Raw genomic sequence first — 16,290 nt, forward strand, 5'->3', positions numbered from 1 at the left:
TGCGGGGCTCGATCCCAGGACCCTGAGATCAGGGCCCCAGCCAAAGGTAGAGGCTTAACCCACTGAGCCACCCAGGTGCCCCTCTTTCTTAAAAATTTTTTAAAGACGTTATTTATTTGACAGAGAGAGAGAGTGAGAGCACAAGCTAGGGGAGCAGCAAAGGGAAAAGGAGAAGCTGCCACTGAGCGGGGAGCCCTGTGCGGGACTCGATCCCAGGGCTCTGAGATCCTGAACGCTTAACCCGCGGAGCCGCCCAGGTACCCCCCAGTCAATGCTTTCTTATGCTGTCTCCACTCACTGCTACTAAGCCCCAGGGACAGTGACAGGACACCTGGTGGAGGCTCCCATGGGCCCCCAGTGATGGCCAGGCTTCTATGACCAAGCCTCATTTCCTAAATGACTGACCTGATTATGTGACAGTTAATGGTGAGGCAAAACGTACTCTGCAGCGATTGCTTTAATGGCAAAATTCACTCCTTCCAAAGGAGGAATTTGTTTTGGTCCTTCAGCTGTCAGACCTATGCCGTCTAAATGTCAATATGACAAGGCACATGTTTAACCTCGCAGGAAGAGTTTAGAATATTATCTGGCAGATTCAGGTTCCTAAACCTGACATTTCTGGCATGTTCAGATCTCTGGAGCTGGTATATTTTGTGGCCCAGGGTACATGAATAATGACATCTCCTCTCCAATTTGTGCCCTTTTTTTTGTACTATAAGTATTAGATAAGAAAACTTTATTTTCTGTATTTTTAGTATCTCCTGGAATCTCACAATTTTGGAACCGGGGAATAGATTTTTTTTTCCACATAGATGTGATGGTCTTAAAAAGCCTATCTTTTTTCTTTTTTTAAAAATTTTATATGTTTACTTGACGGAGAGAGAGAGAGCACAGGCAGGGGGAGCAGGAGAAGGAGAAGCAGCCTCCCCACTGAGCAGGGAGCCCAACACAGGGGGAGCAGGAGAAGGAGAAGCAGCCTCCCCACTGAGCAGGGAGCCCAACACAGGGCTCCATCCCAGAACCCTGGATCACACCCTGAGCCAGAGGCAGATGCTCAACCAACTGAGCCACCCAGGCATCCCTAAAAAACCTAGATTTTATTTTATTTTGTTTTATTTTTAAATTTAAATTTTTATTTAAATTTTTAAATTAACATATAATGTATTATTAGCCCCAGGGGTACAGGTCTGTGAATCGCCAGGTTTACACATTTCACAGCACTCACCATAGCACACATCCTCCCCGATGTCCACAACCCAACCACCCTCTCCCTACCTCCCGCCCCCCCCAACCCTCAGTTTGTTTTGTGAGATTAAGAGTCTCTTATAAAAAACCTATCTTTTAATATATTGTTCACTCTTGGCCAAATCCTGATGAAAAGCAGGCAGGATAATAACCAATGTTAAAAATATGAAAAAGCACCACTTTGGGCTCCTCTCAGCACTGCCTGGGCTTCTCAGAGCAAACCTCCTCTAACTACACTTTAGCTCTGAAATCAGACAATTTTGATAAAAATAGAAATGGGTGATTCTATTCTTTATGAAGCAAGACAAATTATGCTTTGGGAGAAAATAATTTGCTATAAAGTAGAAAACGTTTTAATATTTATATCTCATAATAAAACCGTGACACGTTTATAAACACTCTATCAGGCATTCTTACAACGGGGCCACCGCTGACAACCAGAAACGCAATAAGTATGCACAGACACACTGAGTATGAAATATACATCTTGATTTTATAATTGTGTGTGCTTTATTTTTTACACAAATGGAATGGAAGTGTCGAATATTTACACTTAACAGGAGTGTAAGCTGTGCAGTGTCTCTGTAAACTCCAGCCTAGGCAAGGAGAATTTCCCCCTCCCTCCCCTCCTGCACTACAGCTCGATGGAGAAACATCCTGTCAGAGAGAAACATGAAACTGTCATATCGAAAGGATCTAACGGGTACAGCCTGGTGCACTCAGAATTTAAGACACACTTAGGAAACACAAATTCCGAAAGGAGAGAAGAAAAGTTTGCCATCCCATCGGGAGTCAACCTTGCCATTTGGTTGTCTGTCCTCACGAGTTGCTAGGGAGATTCCGTATTCCGTTTTTTAGGTGATCTTTGTCTAACTCATCCACCTGTCTTAGCTTGTCCTCAGCTGCTACAAGAAACTGCACAGCTGTACAAGAAATGATTTCCAAAGCACAGTTTTCAGTGAGGAAGGATATTTACAGACTGGAGTGTGTGTGTGGGTTTCCATCCACATTCATTCATACCCAATGCAGTATGTGTATACAGGATATACATACCACATAGACCATACATACACACAGAAGTAAAATGCATATCCACAGAATTCCGTAGGGAGATCTCTGGCAAATCAGTTGTCGGCATGTCACTCCATATGCTTTCAGAGAAATGTCCCCGTTTCCCCCTGGGAGTGACAAATGACCACGATAATCTTAGGAACTAGCCCGAGTCCTTGCCTTAAATACTTTTGTAGGAATTTAGGCAGGACTAAGACAGGAAAAAAAGAGATGTTATTTTACCAGCGAGTCCGTTCAATCTCATCAGAGCAATCACCAGCTGAAAAGCAGAGGGGGCTTCACATGAAAATGGGCGGGGGGGGGGAAGCTTTTAAGTGGGAAAAAATGTCTCTCTCCAAACCAAGGCGATGGCATGGCTTCAATGAGAAGAATGAGGTTTGCTGTCAGAATGATTTCGGGGCCAGAGTCTGCCTTTGTAGAGAGGAAGTGTCCTCAGAGCCACAGGATGGTGCTGGGAGTGGGCTCACTGCGGACCAGCCTTCAGGCAGAGAGGCACCCAGGTGCTGCGGGGCCCAGAGCACTTGCATCGACACTGCGAGGGCAGCGGTGCAGGCTGGCTCGGTGAGGCGTGCTGGAGCTGGCTCCAGTCCGGGGCCTCATGCTCAGCTTTGCTTTCTGGGCTGTGTAAGTGAAACGGTGACCCACAGGAACTGTGTCATCGGTCCAGTGTATGGACTTGCTGTCTGAATCAGCCATGAGCCCTTATAGGACAGAAAAATTTCAGAGTGGGGTATGGGTGAGGAGATGTTCAGAGGTGTGAGGAAGAGAAAAAGGACAGGAAAGGAGGGGGAAAGGGAAGAGAGACTAAAAGGGGTAGAGAGACAGGAGAGTGAAGGGGAGGGAGTAATGAGAGACCACAGAAGGAAGGCAACACTCTGGGTAGACAGGCCAGTAGGAGAAAAGGAGAGGTGCACAAAGAGAGAGATGGAATGAGATAGAAATGGAAGGGGGAGAGCAGAGGAAAAGAAGGAGGGAAAACCAGAGGTGAGAGCCAGAGGAGCGGAGGGCTTTTCCCTGGCTCGAAGTCTGGAAGGGCTGGCAGTAGGATCTAAGACAGCTCACAGGCACCTGAGTGCGGCTTTGTAATTGGGCTCACTGAGCAGACGGAGCCAAGCCAAGAACTTGGGGCTGAGGGGTCAAGGGCAGGGAGAGGCCGGCAAAGAAATGGCCAAGAGATCCCGTGGGAGGAGAGCAAAAAACAAATGCCCCTGCAATTAGCTGACAAGTGCGATTTTGATTTTGGTAAAGCTGAGACCCCCGTGGTGCTACACATTGTACCAGAGCATGAAAAATAGCACCAGTGACACGATCTGGCACTTTTCCGAAAGGGCCCAGCATGGGAAGGTGACATTGCGCCCCCAGCAAGCCTTCAGATTGGAGAGAGCTCCGGACAAAGTTTGCAGTGTTAGCACCGGTCTGGCCCCAGGCTCCAAGTGCATTTGCACCAGATGTAATCTGGGTAACTTTCCTGCCATATCCGTACAATCATCAGATTTGCTGCAAAATACACCAGTTAGTTGGAGCCCTAGAGACCTCAACATTGGGAAGCGCAAGACAACACAACAAATGGAGGTGTAAATTCTATAGGAAAAGACCCTCTCACCAATTTGCTTGGTGATTCTTCAAGCAAATATATATGTATATATATATTTATATAAATCTACATAAAAAAATCAGTGCAAATGCCAATTCTAATCTGGAAGCATCTACACTAGGAAAATAAATAATTATATTACTACAAAACCAAGGGTTGGTGGTTCAAATTGATTGTACTCAGCCACAGCAATACTTAATATTAAATGGAAAGCACATCACACGACCCGCGGAAACATCTACTCATTAATGACAGTCCTTTAAATAAATGGTTGCATGCTCAATTGAGAAACCAAAGAAGTTAGTATGGTGGCCTAAAAATAGAGCTGGGATCAGGAATGGCATTCTGGTGGCAGAAAACTTCTGGCAGCAATATTGATGAAAGTAGGCCTTGACCTGAAACTGGCGGATTGCAGCCACGGACATACCTTTAACGTTTTGAGCATTCTGAGGAAGTCCCCCAGATTTAACTTTCATCAGAGGGAAAGTGCATTGCTAGCCCTTCCGTTGGCAAAGGCAGCCTCAAGACTATAGGTAGATGAATAATTTTGCATTTCTGTGTTTGTTTTGGTGACTGCAGCGAGGCAGACGGTGGTAGTTAGCTTAGCGTAAGATGAACAACACTTGGTTTTGGAAAGAGACCCTCATTCTGAGCTCCGATGTTCTTACTGGGAAGAAGCCCCATCACTGCTGATGGCTCTATCTCTCGCTCTCCCATCCCAGCCTGCATGCTGGTTTGCTGCACAGTGTGGCAGAATCCCTGCCAGGTCTGGATGTACCCCAGAAATAAGGCGATGGGGCTTAGTCTGGGCAGGCATAGAACCCAGAGTTGAGTGGTTATTGAGATCACCGAAAAGTCTCTCTCTAAACACCGTGGGCACAAGCAACGCCGATGTCATCATCAGCTCTAAAGTGGGATATAGGCTTTGGGAGGTTTTTTAAATCATCATTATTATAATTGCTAAAAAATAAACTTGGTCCAGGTGCAGCCCCCAAGAAAGGCAGTTCAATTGGTTGAGCTCAAAGTTGTTAATTATCTTTCCTTGTGGTTCTCTTTGCCCTGTACACAGAAACAAAAGTCTGCACCCCTCACCCCCCCCCCCCCAACCAGATACTTCTCTCTTCCTCAAAGAAACAGTGCTTCTTGGGACGGATCTCTCCATGGCTCGATACCATCTCTGGCTGTCACAAAACACTCAGTTACTTGTGAAACAGACAAAAAGAAAAGTCCTAATTACTCATGGTTGGCCAAATACTAAATGATCCTTTGAGAACTGCATGTAAGTAACTAGGAACAAAGTATTCAACTATTTGCATGGCAGGCCCAGGTTGTTTAACAAGATAAAAGCAAAAACTTCCCTTTAGATCATTTGAATGAGTTTGTCTCTGAAAGCCATCAGCTTAAAAATGCATTAACCAAAAGTCTTCCAAAAATACCCACAAGGGCAACTCATTAAGGGATGTGCTCCATGAGAGTGTGTTACTAATATGGAAGGGAGATCATGGGAGGTAAGTGAGGAAGAAGTCTTTGTCAGACTTCAGAAGGAACTCAGATGCTCTTAATGGATCATTGGCAACAAAAGGGAGAGTGCAACTTTCAGTTCTTGAATTTGATCATCTGCTGATAGTGCATACATTTAGTCTCTCAATTAGTCTTTACAAAATATTTCACAAAACTTTTTTAACCTATAGAAATTCATTTCTATACATTTAATATATTTTTATTGTATAAATTATTCTCATCTTTAGTGCCTTCTTTCAGTTTATAAATGGCAAAATAGACAATAAACAATCATAAAGCTACCCTCAGTGAATCCCCTCCTCTCAGTGAGGTCAGTCCTCCACACACTTGTGAATTTTATGAAATGCTCGTCTTTGTAGATGCCAGTCAAAGAAACTACACACTTATCCTTCCCTGATATTATGCCATCTCCAAAGGGACTCCTTTCCTTTTTCCTTGTTTCTTTCTTTTGCTCGTTAAGAAACCAAAGAGTGTGCATAGTTATAAAATTCGAAGTGTACCAATTACAGATGTGGGTAATGGGAAGGTTGGTGAAGTTCAAGTGCTGGCAACTTTTCTTTAAAGCAAAAGACACAGAGAGCTCAGCAGCTAAATCAGCTCTGGACATCTGCTGGGGTGAGGAGGCTGCCCATCTCTTGGGCAGAAAGCCCATCAGAGGTTCATCCCTACACCTGGCACTTTGAGCAAACCAAAGCCTTCCTGCATACTGCAAAGTCTTTTCTGTCCCACCCTGTGGCCCCTCCGTTTCCTTCATGGCTTCACACAGTTTGTGTTGTACATTCATAAGAATTCACATTGACTGCAAAAACATAAATGCAACAAAAACATAAAAGCCTCCAAGTAGTATATTATATATATTTTTTTCTTCTAAATGCTCTTCTGTCATTGTCGGAGGTGCAGTAGCTAATTTATAACTTTTCCTTTGAGGGAATCCAGATGAAAGGCCCAGACTGCTCTTCAATAACAAGCTTGCATTGATTATATATATCTTCTAAGGTGTCTCCTTGGACGATAGCTAGAACAAGAGCCAACACGCCACAGTTAGGAATCGTTCCCTGCCTGGTGAAGAACACCCATCAATCACACAGCAGAAGCCCAAACCAGTGACAGACGAACTCATATGGAAGCTTTGTATTACTTTTCATTGGTAAGGAAGGAAAAGCGGGAAATTTACTTAAGCAAGGTCATGTCAGTGAGTAAAAGAAAAAAAAAATGCTTTCAGTGCATGTCCTGGATCAGGTAACAAATGCACCACAGTCTTTCTACCTTCTACATGTCTGTCTGTGGTTCTGGACAATGAATCATTTATGTATTTAAATTTCATGGGTGCCTACTCTGGGCTAGGCATGGATCGATTTTCAGACCGAGATCTCCCTGCTTATCAAAGAAAGCTGGCCTTTTATTCTATATACTCTATTTACCTTGGTAGGTGCAGAAATTTAGGTGTTTTTGACACAGGGAAATAATAAGGTTGTGGAGGCAACTTGAGTTAACCCCTCCAACCCCTAAACCGTTAACAGGAAACCCCACTCATTCTCCAAGTAATCTGGTAAGTTGATATTTTGCCATACCAGGGCTGCTCATAGTGAGAATGCCTTATGACAGCTACTTACAAGAAACATAAATAAGAGGAAATGTAAACAAACAGCTAACCCATGAATTACCTAGAATGCCAAGTCACCTGAAGCAGATTTAAGTGTATTTCATAACCTCCTCTGAACTAAAGTTAGCTTACAGAGAGCTCTCCAACACACACCAGTATTATCTATAGGACATTAGGGAATAACAATGAATTGCTACTGAAACATAGTTTAGATCTTCAAGAACAACCCTGAGAATTTATCTCTGAGTGTGAACCACCAGTCAAAACGTGCATGACTGTGATTTGATGTTTATACCTGGATGTTCTTTCAGGATAAAACATGACTCATACCTTTGTTATTGATTGAAATTTTACTCAAGATTACCCACAAAATATTTGCAGATTGCTAAGCCACTGGCATTTTCATATTCTGAGTAAGAAAAATGGTAAAGCATCTAACTTCTCATAAGGAAATTCAGAAGGAAATTTATTGTTTTTAAACCTTTTGTTGTAAGGCAATTTCCACCCAGTTTGATCACTCTTTGGATTTGATCTGTGTTTCATGAATGTCGTTAAGAATAGAGAATCAAGGGTACCCGGTGCCAGAAAATCTTCCTCTATTCCCCAAACTTCATGTTTCCAAGGAAATATTAAAAAAGAAAAGCAAAGTTTTGCCCTGGGCCTTGACATGGAATCAACAAAGACAGATGTTCAACATCTCGTTCAACTGCTGCTACCAGGATGCAGACCTGCCCATCACTGAGGCTGAGAAGGGAGCCCTGAGACTGCATCTCAGTAGAGGTAGCGCTTTGGAAGTTCCCTAATTGAGCTCTAAAGGTTTCCTTTTCAAGTTTCCTGATGATATCAGAGAGATAGTTTAATGCCTAAAATCTTCTTTCTCCTCCTTCTCCTTCTTTGAAGGGAGGGAGAGAAGGGGGAGGGGCAAAGGGATTTCCAAACGGGCTCCATCCATGCCCTGCACAGAGCCCAACCCCGGGACCCAGAGATTTGACCTGAGCCGAAATCAAGAGTCAGACGCTTAACCTACGGAGCCACCAGGTGCCCTGTCTGAGAGCTTAAGAGCAGGAGACATCTCAGTGCTGTCTGTGGCTCATGCTTTATTTGAGCACAGGGCCAGTGGGAACCGGAGTTGGCTGCCTGTGAATCCAGAGTAGATGGAACCCAGAGTTCTGGATCAGACAGGTAAAGCAGAGGGAAATTAGGGTTTCTCAGTGGGACATTTTTAGGGCCTGGGTATACTAGGCCTGGAGCGCTCTCTAATACCAAAGGGCAGACAGTCAATCCTTTCTCACAGTATAAAGGTATATGAACCTACCTGTAAAATATTCTCCAAATTCTTGTTCTAGCTTAATTGCACGATCATAGGTTTTCTTGGCTTGTTCTTCTGTTAGACGCTTATTCATTTCCCTGGGAAAATAAGGGTTTGGTATTAGAGCACACAGGGAATGTGCCAAATCCTGAAAAATTAAAATGTGTGGCAAAAATGAATCCTGCAGGAAGCACAGTGTAATCTTACTAGCGGCTTCCTAGTCCTTCTTTGGGACTCTTCTTTGCTGGAATAATTTCAGCAACAAGGACCCCCTTCCAGAGGGCTCCCCCTCTCAGAGGGCAGCCTCTTGGTTTCACAGAGGCTGAATGTGTCTCTTTATGACTTCCAGTCACTGGCCTCTGTGCCGTCCTCTGCAGTCACACAGAAGAGGACTAAACCCCTTCCCTCCATGACAGGCACTAGGATCTTTAAATCAAGTGCTCATATATCCCTTGAGGCTACCACTCTTTCAGAATAAACTGTCCTACTCTCTCCATCTCTTCTCTCAATGGATGTGATTTCCAAATGCTAACCTTTCTGGTTACCCTTCCTTGGACTTTGTCCTAGACTAGCTCGATCTCTCTTAAACATGGGACGAAATCTCAAACGAAATCTTCTAGGGGTGGTCTGAGGTGGGGAGAGGAGATGGCGAGAAGGAAGGGGACACCATCGCAGTCTGTATTTCATCACATCTGACAGAACTAGACGTGACTGTCGGCAGGGCCTGCCCTCCCGGGAACCTTTGAGTGCTCCGCTCCCCATTTTCCCCATGGGCTGCTGTTCATCTTCAGGGTACAGCAGGAAGCGTGTGAAGTGGAGAAACAGAAAGGGCTTCCCGAGAATCAGAGAAAATATGACAGGCTCCTTAGACATTGTATCTTTCAGGTAGAAGGGGTCTTCTGCGGCTCTCGATGCTCAGCTTCTGCAAAGAGCGAGGCATATCTACTGCAACAAGAGCCCTGAACACCATCTGTTTTTTTTTTGTCTTGTTTTTAAGACTTACTTATTTGAGAGAGAGAGGGAGAGAGAGAGAGAGAGAGAGAGAGAGCGGGGGGGGGGGGGCAGCAGACTCCCCGCTGAGCGCAGAGCCATCACCTGACCCTGAGATCTTGACCTGAGCAGAAACCAAGAGTTGGACATTTAACCGAGCCACCCAAGTGCCCTCAACTTCATCTGCTTTTATAATCAAACGGCATTAGGAGGACTGGGTGAGGGAGGCATGAATAAATGGACACAGAGAGAATGTAACAATCACACGTGCTGGGACCAAAACACTTCCAAACAGATTATAAGCAATTAACCTCCGTAGCAAACAAGGATAGAGGATCTTGGTAAGAGTCTACAATGTTGACTTGGTTTTGTTCTGATAGGAGAATGGGCGATAAAGGAATTATGCCTGGGATTCTCTCTCTCTGTCCCTTTCTTTCTCTTAGTCTGTCAACTCTTGCTGTATGTAAGTGCTGCTTAATCACTGTAAGAATATTTAAATCCAACCTCAAGGACAAACTGAGTGGGAAGGAAATGGAAAATAACCCAATCTACTGATTCCTAACCAGTGGCAGCTTTATCTTCCCTAGGTGGTAAAAAATTTTTGCCTACCAAACAAACTGTACTTCTTAAATAAAATTATATTGTCTTCCCATTTTTTTTTTTTATCATCAGAGACATTTTATTAGTCAAAAACTGACAATGCTTGCCTCTGATCATCTTCTGAACAGCAGCGTGGCTGCTCCAGGCTGATAAAAGTCTAGCCAAGGGCAGAGGTACTTTGGTTGGCCCACTGGGATGCATCACAGGGGCACGTAGAATACTGAAAGCATTGCTGCCCTTGCATGTCCCTGAGGGAGCCAGAGACTGGGGTCTGGGACAGGTGACTTTAGACCACATCACTGTGGCCTGAAGTAGTAAAGGGACTTGAGGAGGTAAAAGAGAAAATCTGAAGTCAGATTCAAAGTTTTGGGGTTCTTTTAAAGCCAGCTTTTAGTCAAACAGACTTTGCATTATACCGAGACTTTCCCAAGGGGCTTATTTGGGAAAAAAAATTTTAAAAAACTGAAGTGAGACATTAACATGATTCTTGACATGATCTGATGGCTGCAACAGAAAAAAAAAAATAGGAATTTTCTGAACTCTTGATGTTGAGATAAACTCATCTTGTCCTGAGGGACGTTATCTGCGATTCTCCTCCCAAACAGCACTAGTCCTAGAAGCTGCGAGTGGATGTCACCCTTGGGTCCAGAAGACGCTGGGCTAAACCCAGGGATATTTTTCATAGAAAGACATGATTTTGCTCCAGATGTCAGGAAACCATGCGGCTGTGGATCTTCTTTGACATTCCTGGCTCATGCTAGCCTGTGTTCTCTGAATTCCCTTTGCACTTACTGTAACCATCACTGAATTTCCATTTTTACCCTCTAGCACCTCATCTATTATATTCCTTGTCTCCTTGCCTAATCTGTGAATTCACTGAGGGCAGAGACCAGGATCTGTTCATCAGTGTGTGTCATGGAGCCTGGCTCAAGACTTCTTTATTGAATGAGTAAATGAATGAATGAATCATTTATGTTGACAAATCAACATAATTATGATACAGTTGAAGACAGAAGAAAACATGGGCCACCACAGGAGCAAGAAGGTAAAAGCAGACTGGGGCTGGCACGGTAAAGAGACATGGGAAAGCTTCCCATTGCCACAGGGTGGGGTGAGGCGTAGAGGTCATGTGGTGGCACACTATAAAAAGAACATCTCTTTCCTCCAGAGCCTTGATTTTTATGCTTCCCTGAAGAGTCAGCTATGTATGTGCTAATAAGCTCTGTGGTTTGATGTAGATGATGCACTTGAGAAATACCGTGTGTCATGATGTATCAATGCCTACATGCGACAGCTGCCATGCCTTTGTTCTGGCTGACCTAGCATTCACTCCTCCCCGGGGTATGGGCAAGCCATGCCTGCTTTTCTCCTGAAGTAAAACCCCTGGAAAAGAGGGAGCCGGAAAGTAAACATCCAGCCTTTCATAATAAGATCCCATCAGTCTGAATGTCACCGTTACTGCACTTGAGACTCAAGAATATGGCTGCAGCAAATTATTTCAGATTCACGGTCCTCATTGTGGAATCCAGCCATCGGTATGTTTAATTTTCCTTGGCGATAAGTGGCTGTGACAGTGCCCCGAGGCAAAACTGAATAAGTCATCTCATAGTTGTGGACAGAAGGAGACCTTCTCCTACCAAGCACCAGATGGGAATGTCTCCCCAAGGTCACATGGAGGCAAACGTGCAACTGCTGTTTCTCTCTCAGGCCTCACCTCCCTGGGAAGCCCACTGCGTATTTATGACGTGCAAACTTATTCTTCAATTTTCTGAAATAGGCCTTTAAGGCCCTGTGGCCAGGAGGTGAGGGCCATTTTTCTATTCTTCTTCTTCATGTTAGCATTGTTAATAATATTTATGAGGCTCTTTACAGATTATAAATCACGTTCACATAATGAAATGTGTGGTTGTTTAAATTATTGTATCCTAGATGAGGAGAGATTTCAAGAGTGCTATCAGGCATAATACTACCCAGAACCAGTATTTTATCATCAACACATATTTTTCCATGTGCCAACTCTGGGCAAAGCTCTGGACGTTATAAGTTAACACCTAAATTCTCGGGGCAGAAGGTACTGTCCGTGACCTGTGGTAAGAACCTTCGTCCATCTTTTATTTATGGGAACGTATTCTGCTTTTAAGACACCTCTCCGGCAACTTCCCCAGAGACAGTGGATTTAACTTAATTCTCTTAGGCTATAGTTGCAGCTGCTGTAGTTAGCTGTTTCTTTACTCCGGGACGAGACGTGGAACAGTTGGCTGATACCTTCTGCAAGTAATTGTTTCACCTCTGGGACTAAGTAATTTCCTTTTTTCTTGTTTTTCCCACGTGCACTGTTTTCTAGGACTCTGTGGCTCACTTCTGAATCCTGCCAAACAGTCTAAGATCTCGAGGCCCAAATGGAGGCACATTTGAGCAAAGCTCTTGCCAGCACACACACCAGCATTATCTCTTGTGACTTCTTGGAAAGGTAGTTTATGTGTTTTACAATGACAAAATAGTTTTATTCCTTTTACAATGAAGTAACTTGAAAATTTTCACAGTTAGAGCAGCTACTGTTTATGGAGTGCTTACTTACTATACGCTAAAGACCCTATGGGGGGGCTTCATATTCATGTTCATGTTTAACCTTTATACCAGCTGTGAGGTACATATTATTAATGTGCCTAGTTTACAGGAGAGGAACTAAATCTCAGCGAGGTCAAGCAACTTGTCTGAGGTGACATTAACTGATCAGAAGAAGCAAAAGGGAAAAGGAAAGGGAAAAACCAAACCTAGCCCAACCAATTGTCAAGTCCCTGCTTTCTGGCTACGGCAGCCTCACATTTGTATGAGAGTTGTCTAGAAAGCAGTGCCAACAATTTCTAACAAATCGCCACTGGAAATATGTTACTTTCTAGTCTATCCAGGAATATTTGCCCAATTTATTTAGTGGTTTTTAAAGAAAGCTTTTTGCCAGTCCTCTGAAAAATAAAAACCACACACAAAAAAATCCGAGTCATACATTTCTGCCTTATTCATAAACGTGAAACAGTATGGAGCTATTGGTTTAAGTTATAGATGTGTTCCTGCTGTGTCACTAAGAAAACTCCCTTTTTAAGGATAGTGGTCTACATACAGGAGGTTTTCATTACGGAACAGAAGAATTCTATGCTAGAACTAAATGAAATATCAATAGAAAGAGTCTAAAACATTGTCTTCTCCCTCTAGAAAAACCCACATGTTTAATAAGATTTACTAATGAACTGCTTTCAGAAGAAAGAGACAAGCAAAGATGATGGCTTCCTACCATTTGAAAGCCAAAACAAACCAACTTACCTTCATAACAACAAAATGAAACAAAAGAAATATCACACACACATGCACACCAACTTGTGAAATGAACATTAAAAATCAAGAAACATTAGTGAAGACATGTTAGGGGAATACTGACATTATGCCTCTAGTGGTTCAAAAACACTTCCACATATTTTTTTCAAAAAGGAACTGCTTTAAAAAAAAAAAAAATCAACAATAGCACTTTTGACTTCTAAGCACTTATGACCAAGAGCTGTCAGCAATCCGCTGTGTCGCATGGAACAGGCGGTGGGTGATGGCCTCCCGTGCCCTCCACTTACATCAAAGGTTCCAGAGATTTGGGCTTAATGAAGATGGCAATGGGATAGAGCTGGGCAACTTGTAACCGTTTGATAGCATTTCCTGACACGTCAAGTATACAGTGTTTGCCCTGGTAGAAAGAGAAGAAAAATATGGAGTTAATCCAAAAAGAGGGATCATAATCCAACCAAAACAAATAAACAACAAAACAAAAAGTGAGTATGTTTTCAAGGAATGTAAGGGATACTGAATCTCTAAAGGCTGAAAAAGGATCTTTGCAAAGCATAAATAAAGGCTGATATTCAGAGTCATCACTGAATGCTTCTACTAGTCCCTTACTAAGTGCCTGCCATGGCCATAGAGATTTCAGAGGTGTTACCTTGGCTTAAGTTTCTTTCTTTCTTTCTTTCTTTTTTTTTTTTTTTTTAAAGATTTATTTATTTATTTATTTGACAGACAGAGATCACAAGTAGGCAGAGAGGCAGGCAGAGAGAGAAGAGAAAGCAGGCTCTCCACAGAGCGGAGAGCCCGATGCGGGGCTCGATCCCAGGACCCTGGGATCATGACCTGAGCCCAAGGCAGAGGCTTTAACCCACTGAGCCACTCAGGTGCCCCTCGGCTTAAGTTTCTTAAATAAATACCTGATCTTTTGAACAAAGAAGGTATATGGCCTTATGTAATGTGATTGTGTCTACTCATGAAGCTCTCATAAACCATCTCTGAAGATAACCATCAACAAGAAATCCCCAAATATATGAGGGAGGTATTACCAGCCACATTTTACAGAAGATAAGACTAAAGCTTAGAAATAATATGTAACTTGCTCAAAGTCTCAGTGCCAGAAAAACCCAAAGTCAAGTCTTGAGCACTGACAGAATTATTAGCTGGAATAAGTAGATACCTCATTCTCTTATCCTGACCGATGTTAAATCTGGAGGAATAGTAAGCATATGAATTTGGAACATCCCACAAATATTTGCTGAGCGCTTATTGTATCCTGCCTGGATATGCTCAGTCTAGTAAAGCTGAGGATGGACACGAAGAGTTACCTTCAATATTACATCCTTAAATTTCTTGTTTGTTACATGAAAACCCTATTGCAGATAGCACGCACGCCTCATTTAACTGGGGTTCCACTGCAATGTGTGCTCAGAGAAAGGAGTTGCCTTATCAATTATGTGTTTTGGAAAAAGTAGATACATTTGGGAAACATCATATTCTAACTCCTGGAGAGAAATGGCCTCCTTACCCTGAGGCCAGAAGAACTTTAAAAAAGAAGAGGAAAAGGATATTGTACAGATAGGAACAGTCCTAAATCAACAGTAGGGGATTAAAAACTTTCTATGAATACTCATGTGAAAACAAAGAGACTAGTGAATACTTGAGCTCTTATAGGAGAAATATACTAAGACGGTTCAAACCCTGTATCACTTAAGCAATAAATTCCAAGTTTGCTCTCTGTGAAATGCAACAGCTAAACAACACGTCTAAATGCTGCTCAATTATTCACTGGCCAGAACATTTCAAGTTAAAAGAGGTTATATTTACATGTTCAAAGGGGAGAATAGACAAAAGCATTCAGGAGACTGGTTAGAAACAACAAGATATAGCTTAAAAAACCTAACTTTTGAGAGAAAGGAAGAGATACAGCTTACTGTATTCTCAGATAGCCCTTAAAATTCCTTGTTTAATTTTTTACCAGTACATGAAAAGGCTATATCAAATCACATAAAATCAACCCAACAAATATTAATTATATAACAAACAGGATTGGCTCTTAACTCTTTTCTCCCATGAAACCGATCCTCTGTGTTGACAGGAGATTAGGATCTCTCTATAAGCAGATCTTAGAGCCACACTCAAGTGTCTTCCTATCGTGTTCTCTCTTGAACATTCTCTTCTTTTCCATGCCCTTGAAATTAACAATGGGAAAGGAATGGCGGTGTTCACACCTCCTCTAAGTTGGAATTTCTGCCAGCTGGAAGCTAGGCCCTAGCCCTCTTCATCTACTTACCCCTCCCCCAGGAGGGTCCTGAGGGTCCCAAGTTTTCAGGGAAATGAAATGAAACTCCTGCTAACAGAAAGAATTGAGGACCCTGATTTAAACAACCAAGAGTACTAAAGCTTCCTTAACACATTCAATGTTGTTTACTGGGGCCAAAGATAAGTGCATCAAGGACAAAGTGAATCTCCATAAACTTCAAGCTGTTAATTGCCTTTAGGTTTATAACCCCCTCCTCCCCACAAGTCAGTCAGCATACCTTATTGAGATTAGAACAAAGATTAATGACCTTGCTCTAAAGTCATTCTCCCCTTAGAGGTCTTAAAAGGAATATTTAATCAAAATTTACAACTGCAATTAGGAAAGAGTAATGACCAAAGATGCAGTTTGCCACCCGGGAACCTTCTTTAAGGGAGGTATAAGATTGGTGGACATACCCTTTCTGCTACGAATCTCACAGACTGCACACTGGTTCCATATAAGTTGTCATTGTACTGGCCAGCTTCTATAAACTTGTGCTCTTGGATATCTTTCTCCATTTGTTCTCTGGAAATGACAAAGTGGTAGTCTCTGCCATCTACCTCATAGTCACGCTTTGGCCTCGTAGTATCTTTATAAAACAAAAATAATAAAATTAAGGTAATTTATATTCATAAACAGCATTTATACCTCTTCTCTTCACCATACCCTCAACATAGATATACAAAATATGTAATATGGAGGACCCTGATGTAATGACAGGTATTGGCTAGCCTCCC

At 42.8% G+C, this 16,290-nt stretch overlaps 1 protein-coding gene across 11 annotated transcripts in view; it reads right to left on the minus strand.

Annotated features, from left to right (window-relative positions):
* Positions 1 to 1,371: 1,371 nt before the first annotated feature.
* The window catches only part of DLG2 (discs large MAGUK scaffold protein 2), a gene marked incomplete at its 5' end in the record, with an annotated part of 887,937 nt that continues 873,018 nt past the window's right edge, over positions 1,372 to 16,290 (minus strand). For all 11 annotated transcript variants that reach the window (XM_080815305.1, XM_080815304.1, XM_080815303.1 and 8 more), the window contains 4 exons: positions 1,372 to 6,446; positions 8,350 to 8,441; positions 13,551 to 13,660; positions 15,970 to 16,142. In XM_080815305.1, the coding sequence (XP_080671431.1) occupies positions 6,340 to 6,446; positions 8,350 to 8,441; positions 13,551 to 13,660; positions 15,970 to 16,142 (482 nt within the window). In that variant the 3' untranslated portion in view covers positions 1,372 to 6,339. The remainder of the gene's footprint in view (positions 6,447 to 8,349; positions 8,442 to 13,550; positions 13,661 to 15,969; positions 16,143 to 16,290) is intronic.

Source organism: Martes martes (genome assembly GCF_963455335.1).
Source record: "Martes martes genome assembly, chromosome: 10".
In the NCBI taxonomy this organism is placed as follows: Eukaryota; Metazoa; Chordata; class Mammalia; order Carnivora; family Mustelidae; genus Martes; species Martes martes.